The sequence below is a fragment of the Manihot esculenta genome, chromosome 16, assembly GCF_001659605.2.
Source record: "Manihot esculenta cultivar AM560-2 chromosome 16, M.esculenta_v8, whole genome shotgun sequence".
In the NCBI taxonomy this organism is placed as follows: domain Eukaryota; kingdom Viridiplantae; phylum Streptophyta; class Magnoliopsida; order Malpighiales; family Euphorbiaceae; genus Manihot; species Manihot esculenta.
In genome coordinates, this window is record NC_035176.2 from 6,937,039 (window position 1) to 6,958,979 (window position 21,941).

At 31.7% G+C, this 21,941-nt stretch overlaps 2 protein-coding genes across 2 annotated transcripts; both read right to left on the minus strand.

Moving 5' to 3' along the window:
- Positions 1-7,365: 7,365 nt before the first annotated feature.
- On the minus strand, positions 7,366-8,841 carry LOC122722067 (exopolygalacturonase-like). The gene is made up of 4 exons (XM_043951717.1): positions 8,710-8,841; positions 8,322-8,627; positions 7,688-8,203; positions 7,366-7,590 (listed from the first exon to the last, which is right to left on the minus strand). Exons 1-4 carry the CDS (start codon positions 8,839-8,841, stop codon positions 7,366-7,368), a joined length of 1,179 nt encoding a protein of 392 aa, XP_043807652.1.
- A 5,136-nt stretch (positions 8,842-13,977) lies between these two features.
- LOC122722068 (exopolygalacturonase-like) lies at positions 13,978-15,457 on the minus strand. The gene is made up of 4 exons (XM_043951718.1): positions 15,326-15,457; positions 14,938-15,243; positions 14,304-14,819; positions 13,978-14,202 (listed from the first exon to the last, which is right to left on the minus strand). The coding sequence occupies exons 1-4, from the start codon at positions 15,455-15,457 to the stop codon at positions 13,978-13,980; spliced, it is 1,179 nt and encodes a 392-aa protein (XP_043807653.1).
- Between the last annotated feature and the right edge of the window lie 6,484 nt (positions 15,458-21,941).

Here is a 21,941-nt window from a genome sequence, read left to right on the forward strand (position 1 = left end):
ATACACCAAGCTTGATTCGTAAGTTGCAACATAACTGTGAACATAAACTTTCCCATGCTAGAGTCATCATCAAATGCTCTAGCTGGGTCATCATTACATACATCAAGCCTGGTTCTCAACTCAACATAAAAACATTTCATAATCATGCGTCAACAGGGATTAACCAGTCTATAGGGCCAAGCACACTCTAATCCATAAACATTAACTCTACTATCAGCTACATACATTATCTCAAATTACATTACATCATATTATATTACATGTCCACTTCTAAAACTACTAAACTGCTACAAAACATAAACTATTACATACATAACTTAACTTAGCCTTGACTTTACCCTGCTGCCTCTGAACTCTGACTCAACCTGCAACACTGGGGTTAGGGGAAAGGGATGAGCTAAAAAGCCCAGTGAGTAGAAACAGAGAAAACAGTTCATTAATTACATGCTTTCATGAAATGCGTCATAACACAAGTAAATCACATAACTTGTCCGTCTCGGGGCTCATGCAATATTTATTCCCCACGGACCCTGGTTTCTGAGAGTCTGTCTTTTTGCATGCATCTTTCCTCTCAGAGGATGGACATGACATCAAAAATCCCTCTGTCGGTGCCCGGCTCCCCCATAGGAGCTCACAAAGGCCTGTAACATACATGACATGGTGTCTGATCCACAGAGAGCTCACATGGACTTTCCTACATGTACTTGTCCGGCTCTCAAAGGACTAAGACAAGACTCGTGACAGATATGGGCTATTGAAGTCGCCTCGGTCCACCCTTCCTCTATCAACATCAAATAATGCAATGCGTCATATTCGTGAAACTAGTGCAATCAACCTACTACATATAATCATGATGCATGAACATGCTTTAGGCATTAGATTTTGTGCATAAAAGATTAAGTTTAGTTCTACTCACATCCTGGCAGACGCTGACTGACTCTGCAACTGCTAGCATTACTGGCCTCCTCGGTCCCTCGGGTCCGATCCTACACAGGTGGACTCGAATGAGGTGCCAAACACATTCTAACAACTCATAAACAACTCCCCAAAAACCCCTCTAAACATCACTTAATCATGCATGGAAAACACCCAAGAAACGGCTGGACAGGGCACTTTCGGCGGCACCTTCGGCGGCCGAAAGTCCCTTCCAGAGACGAAACTCGGGTAGGTTCGGCGGCAGGTTCGGCGGCCGAAACCCTAGGACAGAAACGAAAGTCCCTCCTTCGGGGGCACATTCGGCAGCCTAAAGACTGCCTCCCATGCAGGTTCGGCGGCCGAAACTCCTTTCGGCGGCCGAACCTGGTCCCCTCTGGACGACAGGTCCGATTCTGCCAAGCCAAAAAACCAAACTCAACATACCCAAATCCTTACATACTCTCTCCCAACATGCATACTCACTCCCACAAGCATAAAGGAGCATAAACTAACATAAACTCCTCAACACAAACATCACATAACATACACTGGGTATAAAACCCACATAAACCTAAACATGCCATTCTACCCATTCAAAACTCCAATAAACTTACTTAAAACTCATTAAAACATAAAAGGAAGCATAGATCTACACTTACCTCTTGAAGATCGAGGGTTGCGTGATCTCTAACTCGGAGGTATGGAGAATCCAAGCTCCAAAAGCTCCAAGCTCCCAAAACTCCTTTTAAGCTTTAAATCTTCAAACACAAAGGTAGAAATCATGAAAAACTTGAGAGATGGGTAGAGAAAACACGAAAACGACCAAAGGAAGGCATAAACTCACCTGAGCTCGAGAATGGGGAGAAAACTCACCCATTTCCGATCTGAGGGCCTTTTATAGGTGGCCTGGTCGAAGACCTTCGGCAGCCTAACGTGCCCCCTAAACTCATGCATGTTCGGCGGCCGAACTTGACTTTCGGCGGCCGAACCTTGGCTCGTTTAAACAAGACTTTCGGAGGCCAAAGGCGCTCCCGAAGCCTTCCCATGTTCGGCGGCCGAACTCCACTTTCGGCGGCCGAACCTGGCAATTGCCTCCTTGGTCTTTTCCCTTCAAAACTCAATTCTCTTTCCTTTTAAAACCATGAAATCATGTGAAAACATTTTAGAAAACACATTTTACCCCTTCTAGAGAGATCCAACACCTTAGATTCCGCCGGAAGGCAGGAATCCCGATGCCGGATTCTAGCCGGGTATTACATTAGAGATACAATTGAGAAGATTATTTTAGTATCCATTATTTTTTTTTTGCTTCCTTCCTTCTTTTATTTTTAATAAAGATTTTACAATGATGAATTGATTTATCATTCTATATGCTGCTTTATAAGGCTAAAATTTACCAAATTTAACTAAATACTAATAATATTTTATATATTTGGTATTAAGCAATTTTTTTAGAACCTCTGTATTTGGAAACGTTGAATGTTCTAAGCTAAAAATAGATTCCCAAAATGTACCATGTGTTATATCATCCATATCTCATGTTGTGGTTATGATGACATGTAGATAATTTCTCATGTAATTCTTAAAGCTAAAGATTATTTGCTGGAGAAAGACTTAAACAAATTGATTTTTTTCACTTTTGATGTTTTAGTAAGATAATAAAGGATTGAAGAATAAAAAGAGAAAAGTTATGTCTAGACTCTGAATTCTGAAATTAAGGGTGTCATGGGCGTAATGAAAGACACAAGGAAATAAGGAACAAAGTCTTGCTTAAACTCTAACTCTCAGATGCACTATGTTATGGGCATAACATATCTAACGAAAGAAACCAGAGTCTAATTCCATATTTGACACACAATTTAATGATCCTTATCCGCAAAAACATATCAAACTCAATTGTTTTAGGAAAAATAAAGCACAAAATGTAAGTGAAATCATGGATATACCTAAATACACTTTTCCATCTAATTTTGATTACTTGTATTTAGGCTAAACTAGGATTTTTAGTACTATATAAAGATGCTATTTTGATATACAACATCATCTTTTACTCTTGATTAATTTTGAGAGGCTGAAAACATTTTTCTTATTGCATTTCAACCATGAACATATGTAGCTAAATTCTCTTTTTAGTTGAAGGATAATTGAAGTTTTAGTTCATTTAGTTGTGAGATTTAATTGGTTTTATTATTTTCTTAATGTTTCTTGGTATTTATATTGTTTTTGTACCTATTATTTATTATTGTTCTATTGATTGTAGCATTAAGGTGTCATTGCTCAATTAATAGGATAATATATTATTATTCAAGTTGATTAAATTCATAATTATTTTAGTTTAATACGAAATTAGTGGTGAATTAGTTTAAGTGAATTAGTTTAAGTAAAGCCCTCCTAAGGAACAAAATAATCAAACTAAAATGAATCGAGCTTTTGTGTTATTAGTTAGAATCAGGTCTTCTAATTCCTAATGTAGTAATTGGATTAAATTATTAGTAGCGTCTCCTACTACTTTTCAAAAGCTAAAGCAAGTTAACGAACATCTCTTAACTAGTTTAAAAATTAAGATTGAGTGACTAAAGCTTCTTCGACATCTATAACTATTTTATCTATAAATAATTAGAAATTATTTTTGCATCTATGATCAACCAATAAGACTAAAACTGAGATTAAACATTCATTGAATTAATCTCATATTGATTTTCTCACTTAAATCTAATTACTTTACTTCTTTTAATTGTTTTAGGTTAATTCTCATTGAAGTAATTTTTAATTCCTTGCTTTTTAAAACTCCCATTTTATTTTTATTTTTGTTTTGTCTTTCAGGTGAATTAACCTCCTTCCAATCTCTATAGGACAAACCCTACTCACAACTATCGCAATTTTGTTTGATTTAGAAAAGTAGAAATTTATTTTTGGTGGCCTCGACACCTACTAAATCTTAGCGCTATTGCTAAGATATAGTTTTAATTATTTTAGTAATTCTTTTGAATGGAACATTCTAATCCTTTGGGTAGACTCAACTTCAAACAAGGAATCGAGAAAACCGTGAGGAGGTTGAGAAAAGAGATCAAATCGAGATATAAAAATGTTTCATCCTCTAAGACTAACAAAGAGGTATTGGTTGCTGTCGAGGGAGCAAATCATGGGCACAGAAGAAACAATATCTAACCCAAACAATTCTTCTAATAAATTTGTCATTGAGAAAAATATTGCTAATAAGTAAGCAATCAATGATGTCAACAATGATGTTGATTTCCAACCACTTTGTATCAACTATTAAGAAATAAATGCAACACTTAAGCTAAAGTCATTATTGATTTATCTACTCCTTATCTTTTGAGGACGTGAAACGGAAGATCCTCATAGATGCTTGAGTTCCGTATTGCATGCTCCAATATGAGACATAATGAGTTTTCGAAGAACATATTAAGCTAAGGGCCTTTCATTTCTCATTAGTTGATGATGCAAAAGATAGTTATATAACCCACCTTTAGGTCCAGTCACCACATGAGGAGAGACGGTGAAATTATTTTTGGACAAACTTTTCTTGCTTTTAGAGCATCTACAATTAAATATTAAATATAAAGAAGCAAGAAAAAGGATACATAAACAAGAACATAAAAAATGTTGAGCCAGTAGCTATCAGCTGCATTTTAATTTGACTCTAAGTATAATGTCCTTCTTAATTCTTATGAGCTTGTAGCTTATTTGACTTTATTTTTTCTATTTAAATGAAATTTATCTTTTAGAATTTATTATTTATTATGTTCTTTTTTAATTTTAAATTAATTGTTACATGAATAAGTTATATTTTATTTATTATATATGTTGTATAATTAATTAATAGTTTTTCTATTTCAACAAAAAATAACTTAATATATACCCATATTATTTATTTTATATAGGAAAATTAGTATAAGAAGTCAAATTTCGCAAGTCTTTCTGATTTTATCCAAATATTTAATTCTTAAAACTAAAGGCTAAATACTAAACACTTATTTATTGATTTTATCTAAATTTAAAAATTAAAGTTGGGAAAGTGTTTATGTTTGCATGATATAGCACGTGTCATTCTTTATTATGTTCTCATGGTCTGAAATGCCATATAGAATAACTATTTTTTCTCTAAATAGGCTTGTTGATATGACAATCCAAACATTCTACCCCATTTTATAATTTAATCTAAAATTTTATTTTGTGGCACGGCATACCAAATTTTCAATTGTTTTAGTAATTTTTAACCAAAGGATGTTGTTATAATTTTTCATATTAAAAATCTCGGATGTCAAAATTTTCTTTTCTAATACATTTTTTTAAAAAAAAAATTCTAGGAAAAAATAAATAAAAATAGTGTATATACTAGTATTTTTCTATCGGAGATTATAGAATATTAAAATCTTGCCTCTTGGCAGAAGGTGAGCTTACATACTTTGTTTCTTATTTGATGAGTATACTATGGCGTAGGGAATTCAGGCTTCAACATAAAAGGAGATATAAGAGTTTTGAATGGGATTTAAGAAATTATAAAATATCATTTGTATTATAATAAAATTTTCAAAACATTTGATAATTTGGCATGTTGTATTGAGAATTAACGTTTTGGAAACAACTAGAAGTTATATTTAACAATTAAATCAAATATACCCTTATTCTCCTATAAAGTTGCTACATATAGTATTAGTCCTTCAATTCTATTCTTAATACAATTTAACTCGATTAATCCCATTAATATAGTATTATTTAATTTTGTAGAGAAAATATATATTTTTAGTCTATTTTTTCACTTCAATATAGAGAATATTTCTTTTCTATATATCATAAAAGACATATGAACAAACATTGTCTCTCGATATCTCAATATACAATTATATCTCTATACTAATTGAGATTAACTTATTGAATACCTTCACTAAAATTGCAATCTATTCTACACCTAAACTTATAAAAATCATAATAATTAAATACAAATAAGTCATATTATTGATAATTTATAAAAAAAAAAAAAAAAAGTAAAATTGATCATACATTTTGTTGGTTGTGCACTAATTTTTGCTAAAAGTGTTATAAATTTTTATAAGTTGATAAAGTTAGAAGAATATAATGTTATCATTTTAATGAAAATTTATAGTCCAATTAGCTAATTTTCAAGTACAGTTAACAATAAGTGAAACTATTTCTGACATCTTTTTATAAATAATCCATTATATGATTAAGTTAGCAATAAGTGAAACTATTTCTGACCTCTTTTTATAAATAATCCATTATATGATTAATTTATATTTAATTTTTGCAGTTTTTGTAAGATTAAGGGTTCAATAGATTACAATTATATTTCAAGTATTTAAAGTATTTAACGGGCAAATATGAAATAGATATGAGTTCAAGTAAGTCTTTACACTTTTACTTGAGAACCAAATAAGTCAAATTTAAAATTTTAGGTCAATTTAGCCTCTGTACTATTATTTAAGGATCAAATAAGCCATCATTTAATATAATATTATTTTTAAATAACAAAATATTTTTTAATAATAATATTTTTTGTATGATAAAACTTCATTTTTTTAATTTTAAAAATTATTTATTGTGTCTTAATATTTTTTAAATTTTATGGTAATTAAAAAACTAATTTTAATATTTTTAAATTATAAAAAAATATTTTATTATTAAAACATAATATTTTATTATATTGTTAGGACTTATTTAGCCCGCAACGAAAATACAAGGACTTAATTGGTCCTAAATTTTGAATTGTGCTTATTTGGTCTTAAGGAAAAGTATATGAACTTAATTGAACTTATTTCTAATATGAACTAATATAGTAGTGTAAGTGTAATTTTCTGTAAAATAACGTATTCAATATAAGTCAACTATAAAATAAAAAACAATTTATAGCCACTAATTATTTTTCCTCTCTCTCTCAAAATTCACTCAACTCAACCATTCACAATTTAGTCTAACTGCATGCTACCCTCTTTCCGTTGATTCTTCTCCTTTTGAAATTGACTATTAGTTAAAAATAAGTTTCACTTAAACTCTTTAAATAATTTTTTCTCATAAAAATTCTACTTAAAACTTTTAAAACAAAATTTAAATAGTAATAAACTTTCTATTTTATTTTGAACTACTAATTTTATTTAAATTGGCATCAACACCATATATGATAATAGGTTATATTATTAACTTCAAACAACGGATAAAATTAACCATAATTTTGCTACGTAAAATAGAATACCGCATAACAAAATATATTAGCAAATTTTTTTAAAAAAAATAGCAATATTTGATTCATTTTTTTATCAGTTAAAAAAATTGCAACAACAGGATATGATTAAAAAAATAATAAATAATTTTTTTCTCTATAATTGTCTGATATTAATAGTAGGAGACCTCTTAATGTTCCTCTATATATAATTAACTACAAAAAAAATATGTAACAGCAGATGTGACTTTCTATTTGCATCCCTCTGGAATCTTCCCTACAATTGTTGGCTTAACATCAATGCATTCAGATTTTGCTGGGCCTTCAGGACCACTATATGTCAAGTCAATGTTCGCAAGTTCCACTTTTTCACATGGGACTCCACTGCTGCATATAAGTTGAACGGTAAGAGGAGTTGCAGATGTTCCCTTTATATTTTTGAAGCTAACATCACTAATCTTCACTTTAGATGGCTCCTGGAAAAAAAAAAAAAAAAAGAGAGAAGAAATAATTATTTATACAAACAATATGTAATTGTCATATAATAATATATTGTTTTGGAACAGTTTTCACCTTTTTATTGCATTTATTCCATGGACAATACATTTGATCTACAATAATAGGATTGGAGACATTTTCCATAGTAATATCTTGGAAATGAATATTAGTTGCAGTATTAGGAAACATTGCAGGCCAAGTCTTAATTCTAACACCATTAGTTGTACCGGTGAGGGTGCAATCGGAAACGGTAATTCCGGAAACAGGATCTTCATTCTCATACTTCCCCAAGCTCCCTATGCTGATGCCATGACCAGGTCCACATGCCACTTTCGTGATTTTGAGATTTTCGGTTCCATCACCAATAGAGATACAATCATCACCCGTGCCTATTTTGGCATTAGATATAGTCACTCCCTTTGATCGCCCAATATGAATTCCATCTGTATTAAGGCTACCTTCAGGTGTACTGACTTTGAAGCCTTCAAATGTGAAGTCCTCACATCCCAATACATTGACGTGAAAGTACTTGCTATTAAGAGACGTTATGTCACGAACTAAGCCTTTGGTAATGAAGTTAAACCTTATATTCTGATGAAAAATGTAAAGCAATAAAAGCATTTTAGAAAAGTTTTGGTACGTAATTACAATTTATGGTAAATTTAAATTAGTAACATTTTGTAATTTCATGTAAACTAAAAAAAAATACCATAGGATGTTTCTTGCAATTTTTTGGATCTTTGTCACAAGATACTCCCTTCCATGCAACTTCTCCTTGACCATCTAAAGTTCCTTTTCCAGATAGTGTGAATTGATCAATATGGTTAAAATTAAACCAACCATCCCCCCCTGCAAGCTCTGGTGGGGCTTTCACGGTTGCCTGAACTTCTACCTCTATTGCCCCTTTGCAAGGACCTGTAACATTCACTATACCTGCCAAGAATGTCCCTGCTGGAATCAATATTTTGCTAGATCCTGCTGCTGCACAAGCCTCTTTCCAAGCATCCGCTATAGCCTAAAGATAAAGGAAAGAGAAAGGTAAGAATTTTAAGTTTAGCTAATATCCTAATATTCATGGGTGAATTATATGTTTATACCTTACTTGCATCTGCTTTTCCATCAGGTGCTGCACCAAATTTTGTTATATCAAAAACAGCTGGCTGTGCTTGAACAAGAGAGAAATTTATGAACAATAGAGATACAATTGAGAAGATTATTTTAGTATCCATTATTTTTTTTTTGCTTCCTTCCTTCTTTTATTTTTAATAAAGATTTTACAATGATGAATTGATTTATCATTCTATATGCTGCTTTATAAGGCTAAAATTTACCAAATTTAACTAAATACTAATAATATTTTATATATTTGGTATTAAGCAATTTTTTTAGAACCTCTGTATTTGGAAACGTTGAATGTTCTAAGCTAAAAATAGATTCCCAAAATGTACCATGTGTTATATCATCCATATCTCATGTTGTGGTTATGATGACATGTAGATAATTTCTCATGTAATTCTTAAAGCTAAAGATTATTTGCTGGAGAAAGACTTAAACAAATTGATTTTTTTCACTTTTGATGTTTTAGTAAGATAATAAAGGATTGAAGAATAAAAAGAGAAAAATTATGTCTAGACTCTGAATTCTGAAATTAAGGGTGTCATGGGCGTAATGAAAGACACAAGGAAATAAGGAACAAAGTCTTGCTTAAACTCTAACTCTCAGATGCACTATGTTATGGGCATAACATATCTAACGAAAGAAACCAGAGTCTAATTCCATATTTGACACACAATTTAATGATCCTTATCCGCAAAAACATATCAAACTCAATTGTTTTAGGAAAAATAAAGCACAAAATGTAAGTGAAATCATGGATATACCTAAATACACTTTTCCATCTAATTTTGATTACTTGTATTTAGGCTAAACTAGGATTTTTAGTACTATATAAAGATGCTATTTTGATATACAACATCATCTTTTACTCTTGATTAATTTTGAGAGGCTGAAAACATTTTTCTTATTGCATTTCAACCATGAACATATGTAGCTAAATTCTCTTTTTAGTTGAAGGATAATTGAAGTTTTAGTTCATTTAGTTGTGAGATCTAATTGGTTTTATTATTTTCTTAATGTTTCTTGGTATTTATATTGTTTTTGTACCTATTATTTATTATTGTTCTATTGATTGTAGCATTAAGGTGTCATTGCTCAATTAATAGGATAATATATTATTATTCAAGTCGATTAAATTCATAATTATTTTAGTTTAATACGAAATTAGTGGTGAATTAGTTTAAGTAAAGCCCTCCTAAGGAACAAAATAATCAAACTAAAATGAATCGAGCTTTTGTGTTATTAGTTAGAATCAGGTCTTCTAATTCCTAATGTAGTAATTGGATTAAATTATTAGTAGCGTCTCCTACTACTTTTCAAAAGCTAAAGCAAGTTAACGAACATCTCTTAACTAGTTTAAAAATTAAGATTGAGTGACTAAAGCTTCTTCGACATCTATAACTATTTTATCTATAAATAATTAGAAATTATTTTTGCATCTATGATCAACCAATAAGACTAAAACTGAGATTAAACATTCATTGAATTAATCTCATATTGATTTTCTCACTTAAATCTAATTACTTTACTTCTTTTAATTGTTTTAGGTTAATTCTCATTGAAGTAATTTTTAATTCCTTGCTTTTTAAAACTCCCATTTTATTTTTATTTTTGTTTTGTCTTTCAGGTGAATTAACCTCCTTCCAATCTCTATAGGACAAACCCTACTCACAACTATCGCAATTTTGTTTGATTTAGAAAAGTAGAAATTTATTTTTGGTGGCCTCGACACCTACTAAATCTTAGCGCTATTGCTAAGATATAGTTTTAATTATTTTAGTAATTCTTTTGAATGGCACATTCTAATCCTTTGGGTAGACTCAACTTCAAACAAGGAATCGAGAAAACCGTGAGGAGGTTGAGAAAAGAGATCAAATCGAGATATAAAAATGTTTCATCCTCTAAGACTAACAAAGAGGTATTGGTTGCTGTCGAGGGAACAAATCATGGGCACAGAAGAAACAATATCTAACCCAAACAATTCTTCTAATAAATTTGTCATTGAGAAAAATATTGCTAATAAGTAAGCAATCAATGATGTCAACAATGATGTTGATTTCCAACCACTTTGTATCAACTATTAAGAAATAAATGCAACACTTAAGCTAAAGTCATTATTGATTTATCTACTCCTTATCTTTTGAGGACGTGAAACGGAAGATCCTCATAGATGCTTGAGTTCCGTATTGCATGCTCCAATATGAGACATAATGAGTTTTCGAAGAACATATTAAGCTAAGGGCCTATCATTTCTCATTAGTTGATGATGCAAAAGATAGTTATATAACCCACCTTTAGGTCCAGTCACCACATGAGGAGAGACGGTGAAATTATTTTTGGACAAACTTTTCTTGCTTTTAGAGCATCTACAATTAAATATTAAATATAAAGAAGCAAGAAAAAGGATACATAAACAAGAACATAAAAAATGTTGAGCCAGTAGCGATCAGCTGCATTTTAATTTGACTCTAAGTATAATGTCCTTCGTAATTCTTATGAGCTTGTAGCTTATTTGACTTTATTTTTTCTATTTAAATGAAATTTATCTTTTAGAATTTATTATTTATTATGTTCTTTTTTAATTTTAAATTAATTGTTACATGAATAAGTTATATTTTATTTATTATATATGTTGTATAATTAATTAATAGTTTTTCTATTTCAACAAAAAATAACTTAATATATACCCATATTATTTATTTTATATAGGAAAATTAGTATAAGAAGTCAAATTTCGCAAGTCTTTCTGATTTTATCCAAATATTTAATTCTTAAAACTAAAGGCTAAATACTAAACACTTATTTATTGATTTTATCTAAATTTAAAAATTAAAGTTGGGAAAGTGTTTATGTTTGCATGATATAGCACGTGTCATTCTTTATTATGTTCTCATGGTCTGAAATGCCATATAGAATAACTATTTTTTCTCTAAATAGGCTTGTTGATATGACAATCCAAACATTCTACCCCATTTTATAATTTAATCTAAAATTTTATTTTGTGGCACGGCAGACCAAATTTTCAATCGTTTTAGTAATTTTTAACCAAAGGATGTTGTTATAATTTTTCATATTAAAAATCTCGGATGTCAAAATTTTCTTTTCTAATACATTTTTTTTAAAAAAAAATTCTAGGAAAAAATAAATAAAAATAGTGTATATATTAGTATTTTTCTATCGGAGATTATAGAATATTAAAATCTTGCCTCTTGGCAGAAGGTGAGCTTACATACTTTGTTTCTTATTTGATGAGTATACTATGGCGTAGGGAATTCAGGCTTCAACATAAAAGGAGATATAAGAGTTTTGAATGAGATTTAAGAAATTATAAAATATCATTTGTATTATAATAAAATTTTCAAAACATTTGATAATTTGGCATTTTGTATTGAAAATTAATGTTTTGGAAACAACTAGAAGTTATATTTAACAATTAAATCAAATATACCCTTATTCTCCTATAAAACTGCTACATATAGTATTAATCCTTCAATTCTATTCTTAATACAATTTAACTCGATTAATCCCATTAATATAGTATTATTTAATTTTGTAGAGAAAATATATATTTTTAGTCTATTTTTTCACTTCAATATAGAGAATATTTCTTTTCTATATATCATAAAAGACATATGAACAAACATTGTCTCTTGATATCTCAATATACACTTATATCTCTATACTAATTGAGATTAACTTATTGAATACCTTCACTAAAATTGCAATCTATTCTACACCTAAACTTATAAAAATCATAATAATTAAATACAAATAAGTCATATTATTGATAATTTATAAAAAAAAAAAAGTAAAATTGATCATACATTTTGTTGGTTGTGCACTAATTTTTGCTAAAAGTGTTATAAATTTTTATAAGTTGATAAAGTTAGAAGAATATAATGTTATCATTTTAATGAAAATTTATAGTCCAATTAGCTAATTTTCAAGTACAGTTAACAATAAGTGAAACTATTTCTGACATCTTTTTATAAATAATCCATTATATGATTAAGTTAGCAATAAGTGAAACTATTTCTGACCTCTTTTTATAAATAATCCATTATATGATTAATTTATATTTAATTTTTGCAGTTTTTGTAAGATTAAGGGTTCAATAGATTACAATTATATTTCAAGTATTTAAAGTATTTAACGGGCAAATATGAAATAGATATGAGTTCAAGTAAGTCTTTACACTTTTACTTGAGAACCAAATAAGTCAAATTTAAAATTTTAGATCAATTTAGCCTCTGTACTATTATTTAAGGATCAAATAAGCCATCATTTAATATAATATTATTTTTAAATAACAAAATATTTTTTAATAATAATATTTTTTGTATGATAAAACTTCATTTTTTTAATTTTAAAAATTATTTATTGTGTCTTAATATTTTTTAAATTTTATGGTAATTAAAAAACGAATTTTAATATTTTTAAATTATAAAAAAATATTTTATTATTAAAACATAATATTTTATTATATTGTTAGGACTTATTTAGCCCGCAACGAAAATACAAGGACTTAATTGGTCCTAAATTTTGAATTGTGCTTATTTGGTCTTAAGGAAAAGTATATGAACTTAATTGAACTTATTTCTAATATGAACTAATATAGTAGTGTAAGTGTAATTTTCTGTAAAATAACGTATTCAATATAAGTCAACTATAAAATAAAAAACAATTTATAGCCACTAATTATTTTTCCTCTCTCTCTCAAAATTCACTCAACTCAACCATTCACAATTTAGTCTAACTGCATGCTACCCTCTTTCCGTTGATTCTTCTCCTTTTGAAATTGACTATTAGTTAAAAATAAGTTTCACTTAAACTCTTTAAATAATTTTTTCTCATAAAAATTCTACTTAAAACTTTTAAAACAAAATTTAAATAGTAATAAACTTTCTATTTTATTTTGAACTACTAATTTTATTTAAATTGGCATCAACACCATATATGATAATAGGTTATATTATTAACTTTAAACAACGGATAAAATTAACCATAATTTTGCTACGTAAAATAGAATACCGCATAACAAAATATATTAGCAAATTTTTTTAAAAAAAATAGCAATATTTGATTCATTTTTTTATCAGTTAAAAAAATTGCAACAACAGGATATGATTAAAAAAATAATAAATAATTTTTTTCTCTATAATTGTCTGATATTAATAGTAGGAGACCTCTTAATGTTCCTCTATATATAATTAACTACAAAAAAAATATGTAACAGCAGATGTGACTTTCTATTTGCATCCCTCTGGAATCTTCCCTACAATTGTTGGCTTAACATCAATGCATTCAGATTTTGCTGGGCCTTCAGGACCACTATATGTCAAGTCAATGTTCGCAAGTTCCACTTTTTCACATGGGACTCCACTGCTGCATATAAGTTGAACGGTAAGAGGAGTTGCAGAAGTTCCCTTTATATTTTTGAAGCTAACATCACTAATCTTCACTTTAGATGGCTCCTGGAAAAAAAAAAAAAAAAAAAAAGAGAGAAGAAATAATTATTTATACAAACAATATGTAATTGTCATATAATAATATATTGTTTTGGAACAGTTTTCACCTTTTTATTGCATTTATTCCATGGACAATACATTTGATCTACAATAATAGGATTGGAGACATTTTCCATAGTAATATCTTGGAAATGAATATTAGTTGCAGTATTAGGAAACATTGCAGGCCAAGTCTTAATTCTAACACCATTAGTTGTACCGGTGAGGGTGCAATCGGAAACGGTAATTCCGGAAACAGGATCTTCATTCTCATACTTCCCCAAGCTCCCTATGCTGATGCCATGACCAGGTCCACATGCCACTTTTGTGATTTTGAGATTTTCGGTTCCATCACCAATAGAGATACAATCATCACCCGTGCCTATTTTGGCATTAGATATAGTCACTCCCTTTGATCGCCCAATATGAATTCCATCTGTATTAAGGCTACCTTCAGGTGTACTGACTTTGAAGCCTTCAAATGTGAAGTCCTCACATCCCAATACATTGACGTGAAAGTACTTGCTATTAAGAGACGTTATGTCACGAACTAAGCCTTTGGTAATGAAGTTAAACCTTATATTCTGATGAAAAATGTAAAGCAATAAAAGCATTTTAGAAAAGTTTTGGTACGTAATTACAATTTATGGTAAATTTAAATTAGTAACATTTTGTAATTTCATGTAAACTAAAAAAAAATACCATAGGATGTTTCTTGCAATTTTTTGGATCTTTGTCACAAGATACTCCCTTCCATGCAACTTCTCCTTGACCATCTAAAGTTCCTTTTCCAGATAGTGTGAATTGATCAATATGGTTAAAATTAAACCAACCATCCCCCCCTGCAAGCTCTGGTGGGGCTTTCACGGTTGCCTGAACTTCTACCTCTATTGCCCCTTTGCAAGGACCTGTAACATTCACTATACCTGCCAAGAATGTCCCTGCTGGAATCAATATTTTGCTAGATCCTGCTGCTGCACAAGCCTCTTTCCAAGCATCCGCTATAGCCTAAAGATAAAGGAAAGAGAAAGGTAAGAATTTTAAGTTTAGCTAATATCCTAATATTCATGGGTGAATTATATGTTTATACCTTACTTGCATCTGCTTTTCCATCAGGTGCTGCACCAAATTTTGTTATATCAAAAACAGCTGGTTGTGCTTGAACAAGAGAGAAATTTATGAACAATAGAGATACAATTGAGAAGATTATTTTAGTATCCATTATTTTTTTTTGCTTCCTTCCTTCTTTTATTTTTAATAAAGATTTTACAATGATGAATTGATTTATCATTCTATATGCTGCTTTATAAGGCTAAAATTTACCAAATTTAACTAAATACTAATAATATTTTATATATTTGGTATTAAGCAATTTTTTTAGAACCTCTGTATTTGGAAACGTTGAATGTTCTAAGCTAAAAATAGATTCCCAAAATGTACCATGTGTTATATCATCCATATCTCATGTTGTGGTTATGATGACATGTAGATAATTTCTCATGTAATTCTTAAAGCTAAAGATTATTTGCTGGAGAAAGACTTAAACAAATTGATTTTTTTCACTTTTGATGTTTTAGTAAGATAATAAAGGATTGAAGAATAAAAAGAGAAAAATTATGTCTAGACTCTGAATTCTGAAATTAAGGGAGTCATGGGCGTAATGAAAGACACAAGGAAATAAGGAACAAAGTCTTGCTTAAACTCTAACTCTCAGATGCACTATGTTATGGGCATAACATATCTAACGAAAGAAACCAGAGTCTAATTCCATATTTGACACACAATTTAATGATCCTTATCCGCAAAAACATATCAAACTCAATTGTTTTAGGAAAAATAAAGCACAAAATGTAAGTGAAATCATGGATATACCTAAATACACTTTTCCATCTAATTTTGATTACTTGTATTTAGGCTAAACTAGGATTTTTAGTACTATATAAAGATGCTATTTTGATATACAACATCATCTTTTACTCTTGATTAATTTTGAGAGGCTGAAAACATTTTTCTTATTGCATTTCAACCATGAACATATGTAGCTAAATTCTCTTTTTAGTTGAAGGATAATTGAAGTTTTAGTTCATTTAGTTGTGAGATCTAATTGGTTTTATTATTTTCTTAATGTTTCTTGGTATTTATATTGTTTTTGTACCTATTATTTATTATTGTTCTATTGATTGTAGCATTAAGGTGTCATTGCTCAATTAATAGGATAATATATTATTATTCAAGTCGATTAAATTCATAATTATTTTAGTTTAATACGAAATTAGTGGTGAATTAGTTTAAGTAAAGCCCTCCTAAGGAACAAAATAATCAAACTAAAATGAATCGAGCTTTTGTGTTATTAGTTAGAATCAGGTCTTCTAATTCCTAATGTAGTAATTGGATTAAATTATTAGTAGCGTCTCCTACTACTTTTCAAAAGCTAAAGCAAGTTAACGAACATCTCTTAACTAGTTTAAAAATTAAGATTGAGTGACTAAAGCTTCTTCGACATCTATAACTATTTTATCTATAAATAATTAGAAATTATTTTTGCATCTATGATCAACCAATAAGACTAAAACTGAGATTAAACATTCATTGAATTAATCTCATATTGATTTTCTCACTTAAATCTAATTACTTTACTTCTTTTAATTATTTTAGGTTAATTCTCATTGAAGTAATTTTTAATTCCTTGCTTTTTAAAACTCCCATTTTATTTTTATTTTTGTTTTGTCTTTCAGGTGAATTAACCTCCTTCCAATCTCTATAGGACAAACCCTACTCACAACTATCGCAATTTTGTTTGATTTAGAAAAGTAGAAATTTATTTTTGGTGGCCTCGACACCTACTAAATCTTAGCGCTATTGCTAAGATATAGTTTTAATTATTTTAGTAATTCTTTTGAATGGCACATTCTAATCCTTTGGGTAGACTCAACTTCAAACAAGGAATCGAGAAAACCGTGAGGAGGTTGAGAAAAGAGATCAAATCGAGATATAAAAATGTTTCATCCTCTAAGACTAACAAAGAGGTATTGGTTGCTGTCGAGGGAACAAATCATGGGCACAGAAGAAACAATATCTAACCCAAACAATTCTTCTAATAAATTTGTCATTGAGAAAAATATTGCTAATAAGTAAGCAATCAATGATGTCAACAATGATGTTGATTTCCAACCACTTTGTATCAACTATTAAGAAATAAATGCAACACTTAAGCTAAAGTCATTATTGATTTATCTACTCCTTATCTTTTGAGGACGTGAAACGGAAGATCCTCATAGATGCTTGAGTTCCGTATTGCATGCTCCAATATGAGACATGTTAATGATAAGTTCTGTTAAGATAGTATTAGCTGTAAATATCTTATTTAAGTGTGTTTGTATTTTGTATTCCCTTAGTTATAGGAACAGAACCGTATATATAAGCTACTGTATACTCTTGAATAAATGAGCAGAAATACATTCTTTATCTCTTCTCTTATGGTATCAGAGCCTTCTATCCTATAATGACAACATCTCTCCAATCAACTGATTCCAGTGCTCCTGTACTTTCTTCTTCACCGTCTTCTTCTATTTCCCTTCAAACCTCAAGCCTATTCTCCACACCACCACATGCTCAGCTTTCATTTTCTTTAAAATTGAAGGAAACCAATTACCTAGCTTGGAAAACCCAATTTCTCCCAATTACCAGCTCCTATCACAACAAATCAAACAACTAATCAAGCTGAGCCAAATCCCGATTATCTCAAGTGGATGCACGAAGATCATCTACTATTAAGTTGGATCTGTTCTTCTTTGACAGAGGAAGTCATGCCTTATGTTACGGGAATTGAAACAGCTTATGAAGCCTGGCTTTCGCTCTCAGAGGCGTTTGGGACCAGCAACAGCGCTAAGCGCGTTCAGTTACATATTGCATTGCAAAATCTGCAATTTGGTAATAAATCAATTTCTCAATTTTTGCGAGAGGCTAAGGTGATTGCTGATGAACTTTCTGCAGCCGGAACCCCTATATCCACTGATGAGTTCAATGCTACAATCTTTCGACTCTTACCTTCTGAGTATCATCCGGTAATTGCTACGCTTTCCGCCAGCAAAATGAAGGTCACTTTCTCTGAACTTTCTGGCCAGTTAATGGCCCATGAAATTCTTATACAGGGTTCCAGCCGCTCTGTTTCTATTCAGGCGAATCTTGCTAGGCAAACCAACAATGGGTCACGTCAATCTCAGTCACAACGTGGTTCTAATCGTAACTTTGGCAACTCTGGTTCTAATAGATCTTCTGGTGGTTCTAAACGCTGGTATCCTAATCCGTGTCAAATTTGCGGATTAAATAATCATCAAGCAAAATGGTGTAGGAAACGATATGACCAGGATACAGCAAAGATTACTGCAAATACTGCCACTACTCATGTTTCTCAAGACTCTAACACCTGGTTTGCAGATACAGCTGCGTCTCATCATATGACACCAGACTTGGCCGCGCTTGATATTTCAGATGAGTATACGGGACCGGACAAGGTTACTGTAGGTAATGGTTCTGGTTTGTCTATTAAGCATATTGGGAATCGTTTTGTTTCTACTCCTCATGCTCAACTTAAATTGAATAACATTCTACATGTTCCTTCTATGCAAAATCAGTTGCTGTCTGTTAATCAGTTTGCTATTGATAATCATTGTTCTTTTAAATTTGACTCTGCTGGGTTTGTTGTGAAGCACAAGCCAAGTAAACAAGTATTGTTTAGAGGGCCAGCTGAAGATGGGGTATACAAGTTTTCGTTACCACTAGTTTCACAGAGAAGGGCTTTCAATTCCATTCGCAGTACTCCACCAGATTGGCACTCACGTTTGGGTCATCCTCAGCACTCAACTGTTTCTTTTATTATTTCTCAATTTCGTTTGTCTAGTTCTTCAATAAAGCAAACATCTCAACTTTGTGAGGCTTGTTGCTTAGGCAAACATACACAATTGTCTTTATCACCCACTGGTTCTGTTGCAACTAAGCCTTTTGAACTTGTACATGGGGATGTCTGGGGCCCAGCTCCTGAGTTCTCCTTTACTGGAGATCGCTATTTTGCATTATTTGTTGATGAATTTTCCCGCTTTTGTTGGCTGTTTCCAGTTAAAAGGAAGAGTGATGTCTATTCTGTGTTTGTTAAGTTTCACACACTGGTAGAGCGCCAATTTGATACTAAAATGCAAAGCTTCCAATCTGATTGGGGTGGGGAGTTCCGTTCTATTAATAAGTATCTTACTGATCATGGTATCCATCATCGGATTACCTGTCCACATACTCATCAGCAAAATGGCACTGTTGAACGGAAGATACGTCATGTTGTTGATACCTGTTTGGCTTTACTTGCCCACTCTTCAGTTCCATTTCGGTTTTGGAATTTTGCAATGACTACCGCTGCTTATTTGGTTAATCGATTGCCTTCTCCAGTACTTGACAAGAATTCTCCATTTCAGAAATTATTTGGTAAACCACCAGATTATAATTTTCTACGAGTCTTTGGGTGCACTATGTATCCTTTACTCCGGCCTTTCAACCAACACAAATTTTCTTTTCGGACAGCAGCTTGTGTTTTTCTTGGGTATTCTAGTGATCATTATGGCTATATATGTTTTAATCCATCTGATCAAAGAATTTATCTTAGCAGGCATGTTCGGGTTGATGAGCATCGTTTTTTGTACAAAGAAGCTAATGTTGCTAAATCTTCAATACTTGGCAAACCTGGTTGTCATTTTGATCCTTCCCCATGGCTTACTGTGACTGCTTCACTTACTTCTCCGGTACCAAGTTCTGGTGATGTTAGCTCACAGCCTTTGCCTGTTCGTAATACTGAACTTATGGTTCCAAATACACCAATACCGGCAGCCTTAGTTTGTGAATCTCCCACCACTTCTGCTGCTAATAGTCATTCTGTTAGTAAGGATACTCCTGCTGCTGTTGCAATTATTTCCACCCCAGCTTCAACTCCACCTCCGCCTCCACCTCCACCTCCGCCTCGCAGAACTCATACAATGATGCTTCGGGTAAATCCCAAGAAACGCAATTTTGCTTTTCATACTGCTGTGGAGCAGAATCAATGTGAGTTGACTGAACCCACTTGTTATTCTAAAGCTATCAACATTCCAGTTTGGCGTGATGCGATGAGTAAGGAGATTTCGGCATTAATTCAGCATAAGACATGGGAACTTGTTCCAAAACCACCTCATACCAACATTGTGGGTTGCAAATGGGTGTTTAAAGTTAAGAAGAATCCTGATGGTTCTGTTGAGCGATGCAAAGCTCGTTTGGTGGCGAAGGGTTATAATCAGGTTGAAGGTATTGACTATGCTGCTACCTTCAGTCCTGTTATTAAACCTACAACAATTCGCATTGTTCTTTCTCTGGCCGTTTCACTTGATTGGTCTATTCGTCAATTAGACATATCCAATGCATTTCTTAATGGCTATTTGGAGGAAACTGTTTACATGTCACAGCCTCCTGGGTTTTCTGATTCTCGTTGCCCTCAATTTGTGTGTAAACTGAATAAATCAATTTATGGACTCAAGCAGGCCCCACGAGCATGGTTTCAACGTTTGAGTTCATTTTTGTTTACTATTGGATTTACAGGTTCTCATACAGATTCTTCTCTGTTTATCCGGGAACAAGGGGGTAACGTTCTTTATATTCTACTTTATGTAGATGATATTCTCATCACTGGGAGCACTGATTTGGTAGTACAGGAGTGTATTTCTTTAATTGCTGCAGAATTCCAGCTTCGTGATCTTGGAATACTTCATTATTTTCTGGGCATTGAAGTTCACCATCTTCCCAACGGGATACTTCTTTCCCAACATAAGTATCTTCACGATCTTCTTCTAGCCACAAAAATGGACAAAGCTACTTCAGTCAAATCTCCTATGGCTACTACTTGTCAATTGCAGATAAATGATGGAGAACCAATGGCAGATCCTAATCTTTATCGGCGAACGGTTGGTGCGTTGCAATACGCTTGTCTTACACGACCTGATCTTGCTTTTGCTGTGAACAAGCTTTGTCAATTTCTTTCAGCACCAACGAATACTCATTGGGCAGCCTGTAAACGAGTGCTCCGTTATGTCAACGATACTATTCATCATGGCTTATATATAACTCCATCCAGTGATAAACGATTACAAGCCTTTTGTGATGCCGATTGGGCTGGCAGTGCACATGATCGTCGTTCTACTGGAGGATTTGCTCTTTATTTGGGACCGAATCTTATTTCTTGGTCAGCCAAGAAACAACCGACTGTGGCTCGTTCTTCAACTGAAGCTGAGTACCGAGCTGTTGCCAATACAACTGCTGAAATTATTTGGATTCGGTCTTTACTCAAAGAATTGAAGCAACCCACTCCAAATCCCACTATTATTTGGTGTGATAATATAGGGGCTTCTTATTTAGCTGTGAATCCTTGTTTCAAAGCACGAACAAAGCACATTGAGGTTGACTTTCACTTTGTGAGAGAGCAAGTCAAGGCTGGTAACATTGCTGTTCAATATATTTCTTCTCTTGATCAGCTTGCTGATATTTTTACAAAACCATTATCAACTTCTCGGTTTCTTCAGCATAAAACCAAGCTTCGAATTCTACAACGGAATTCATAGCTTGCGAGGGGGTGTTAATGATAAGTTCTGTTAAGATAGTATTAGCTGTAAATATCTTATTTAAGTGTGTTTGTATTT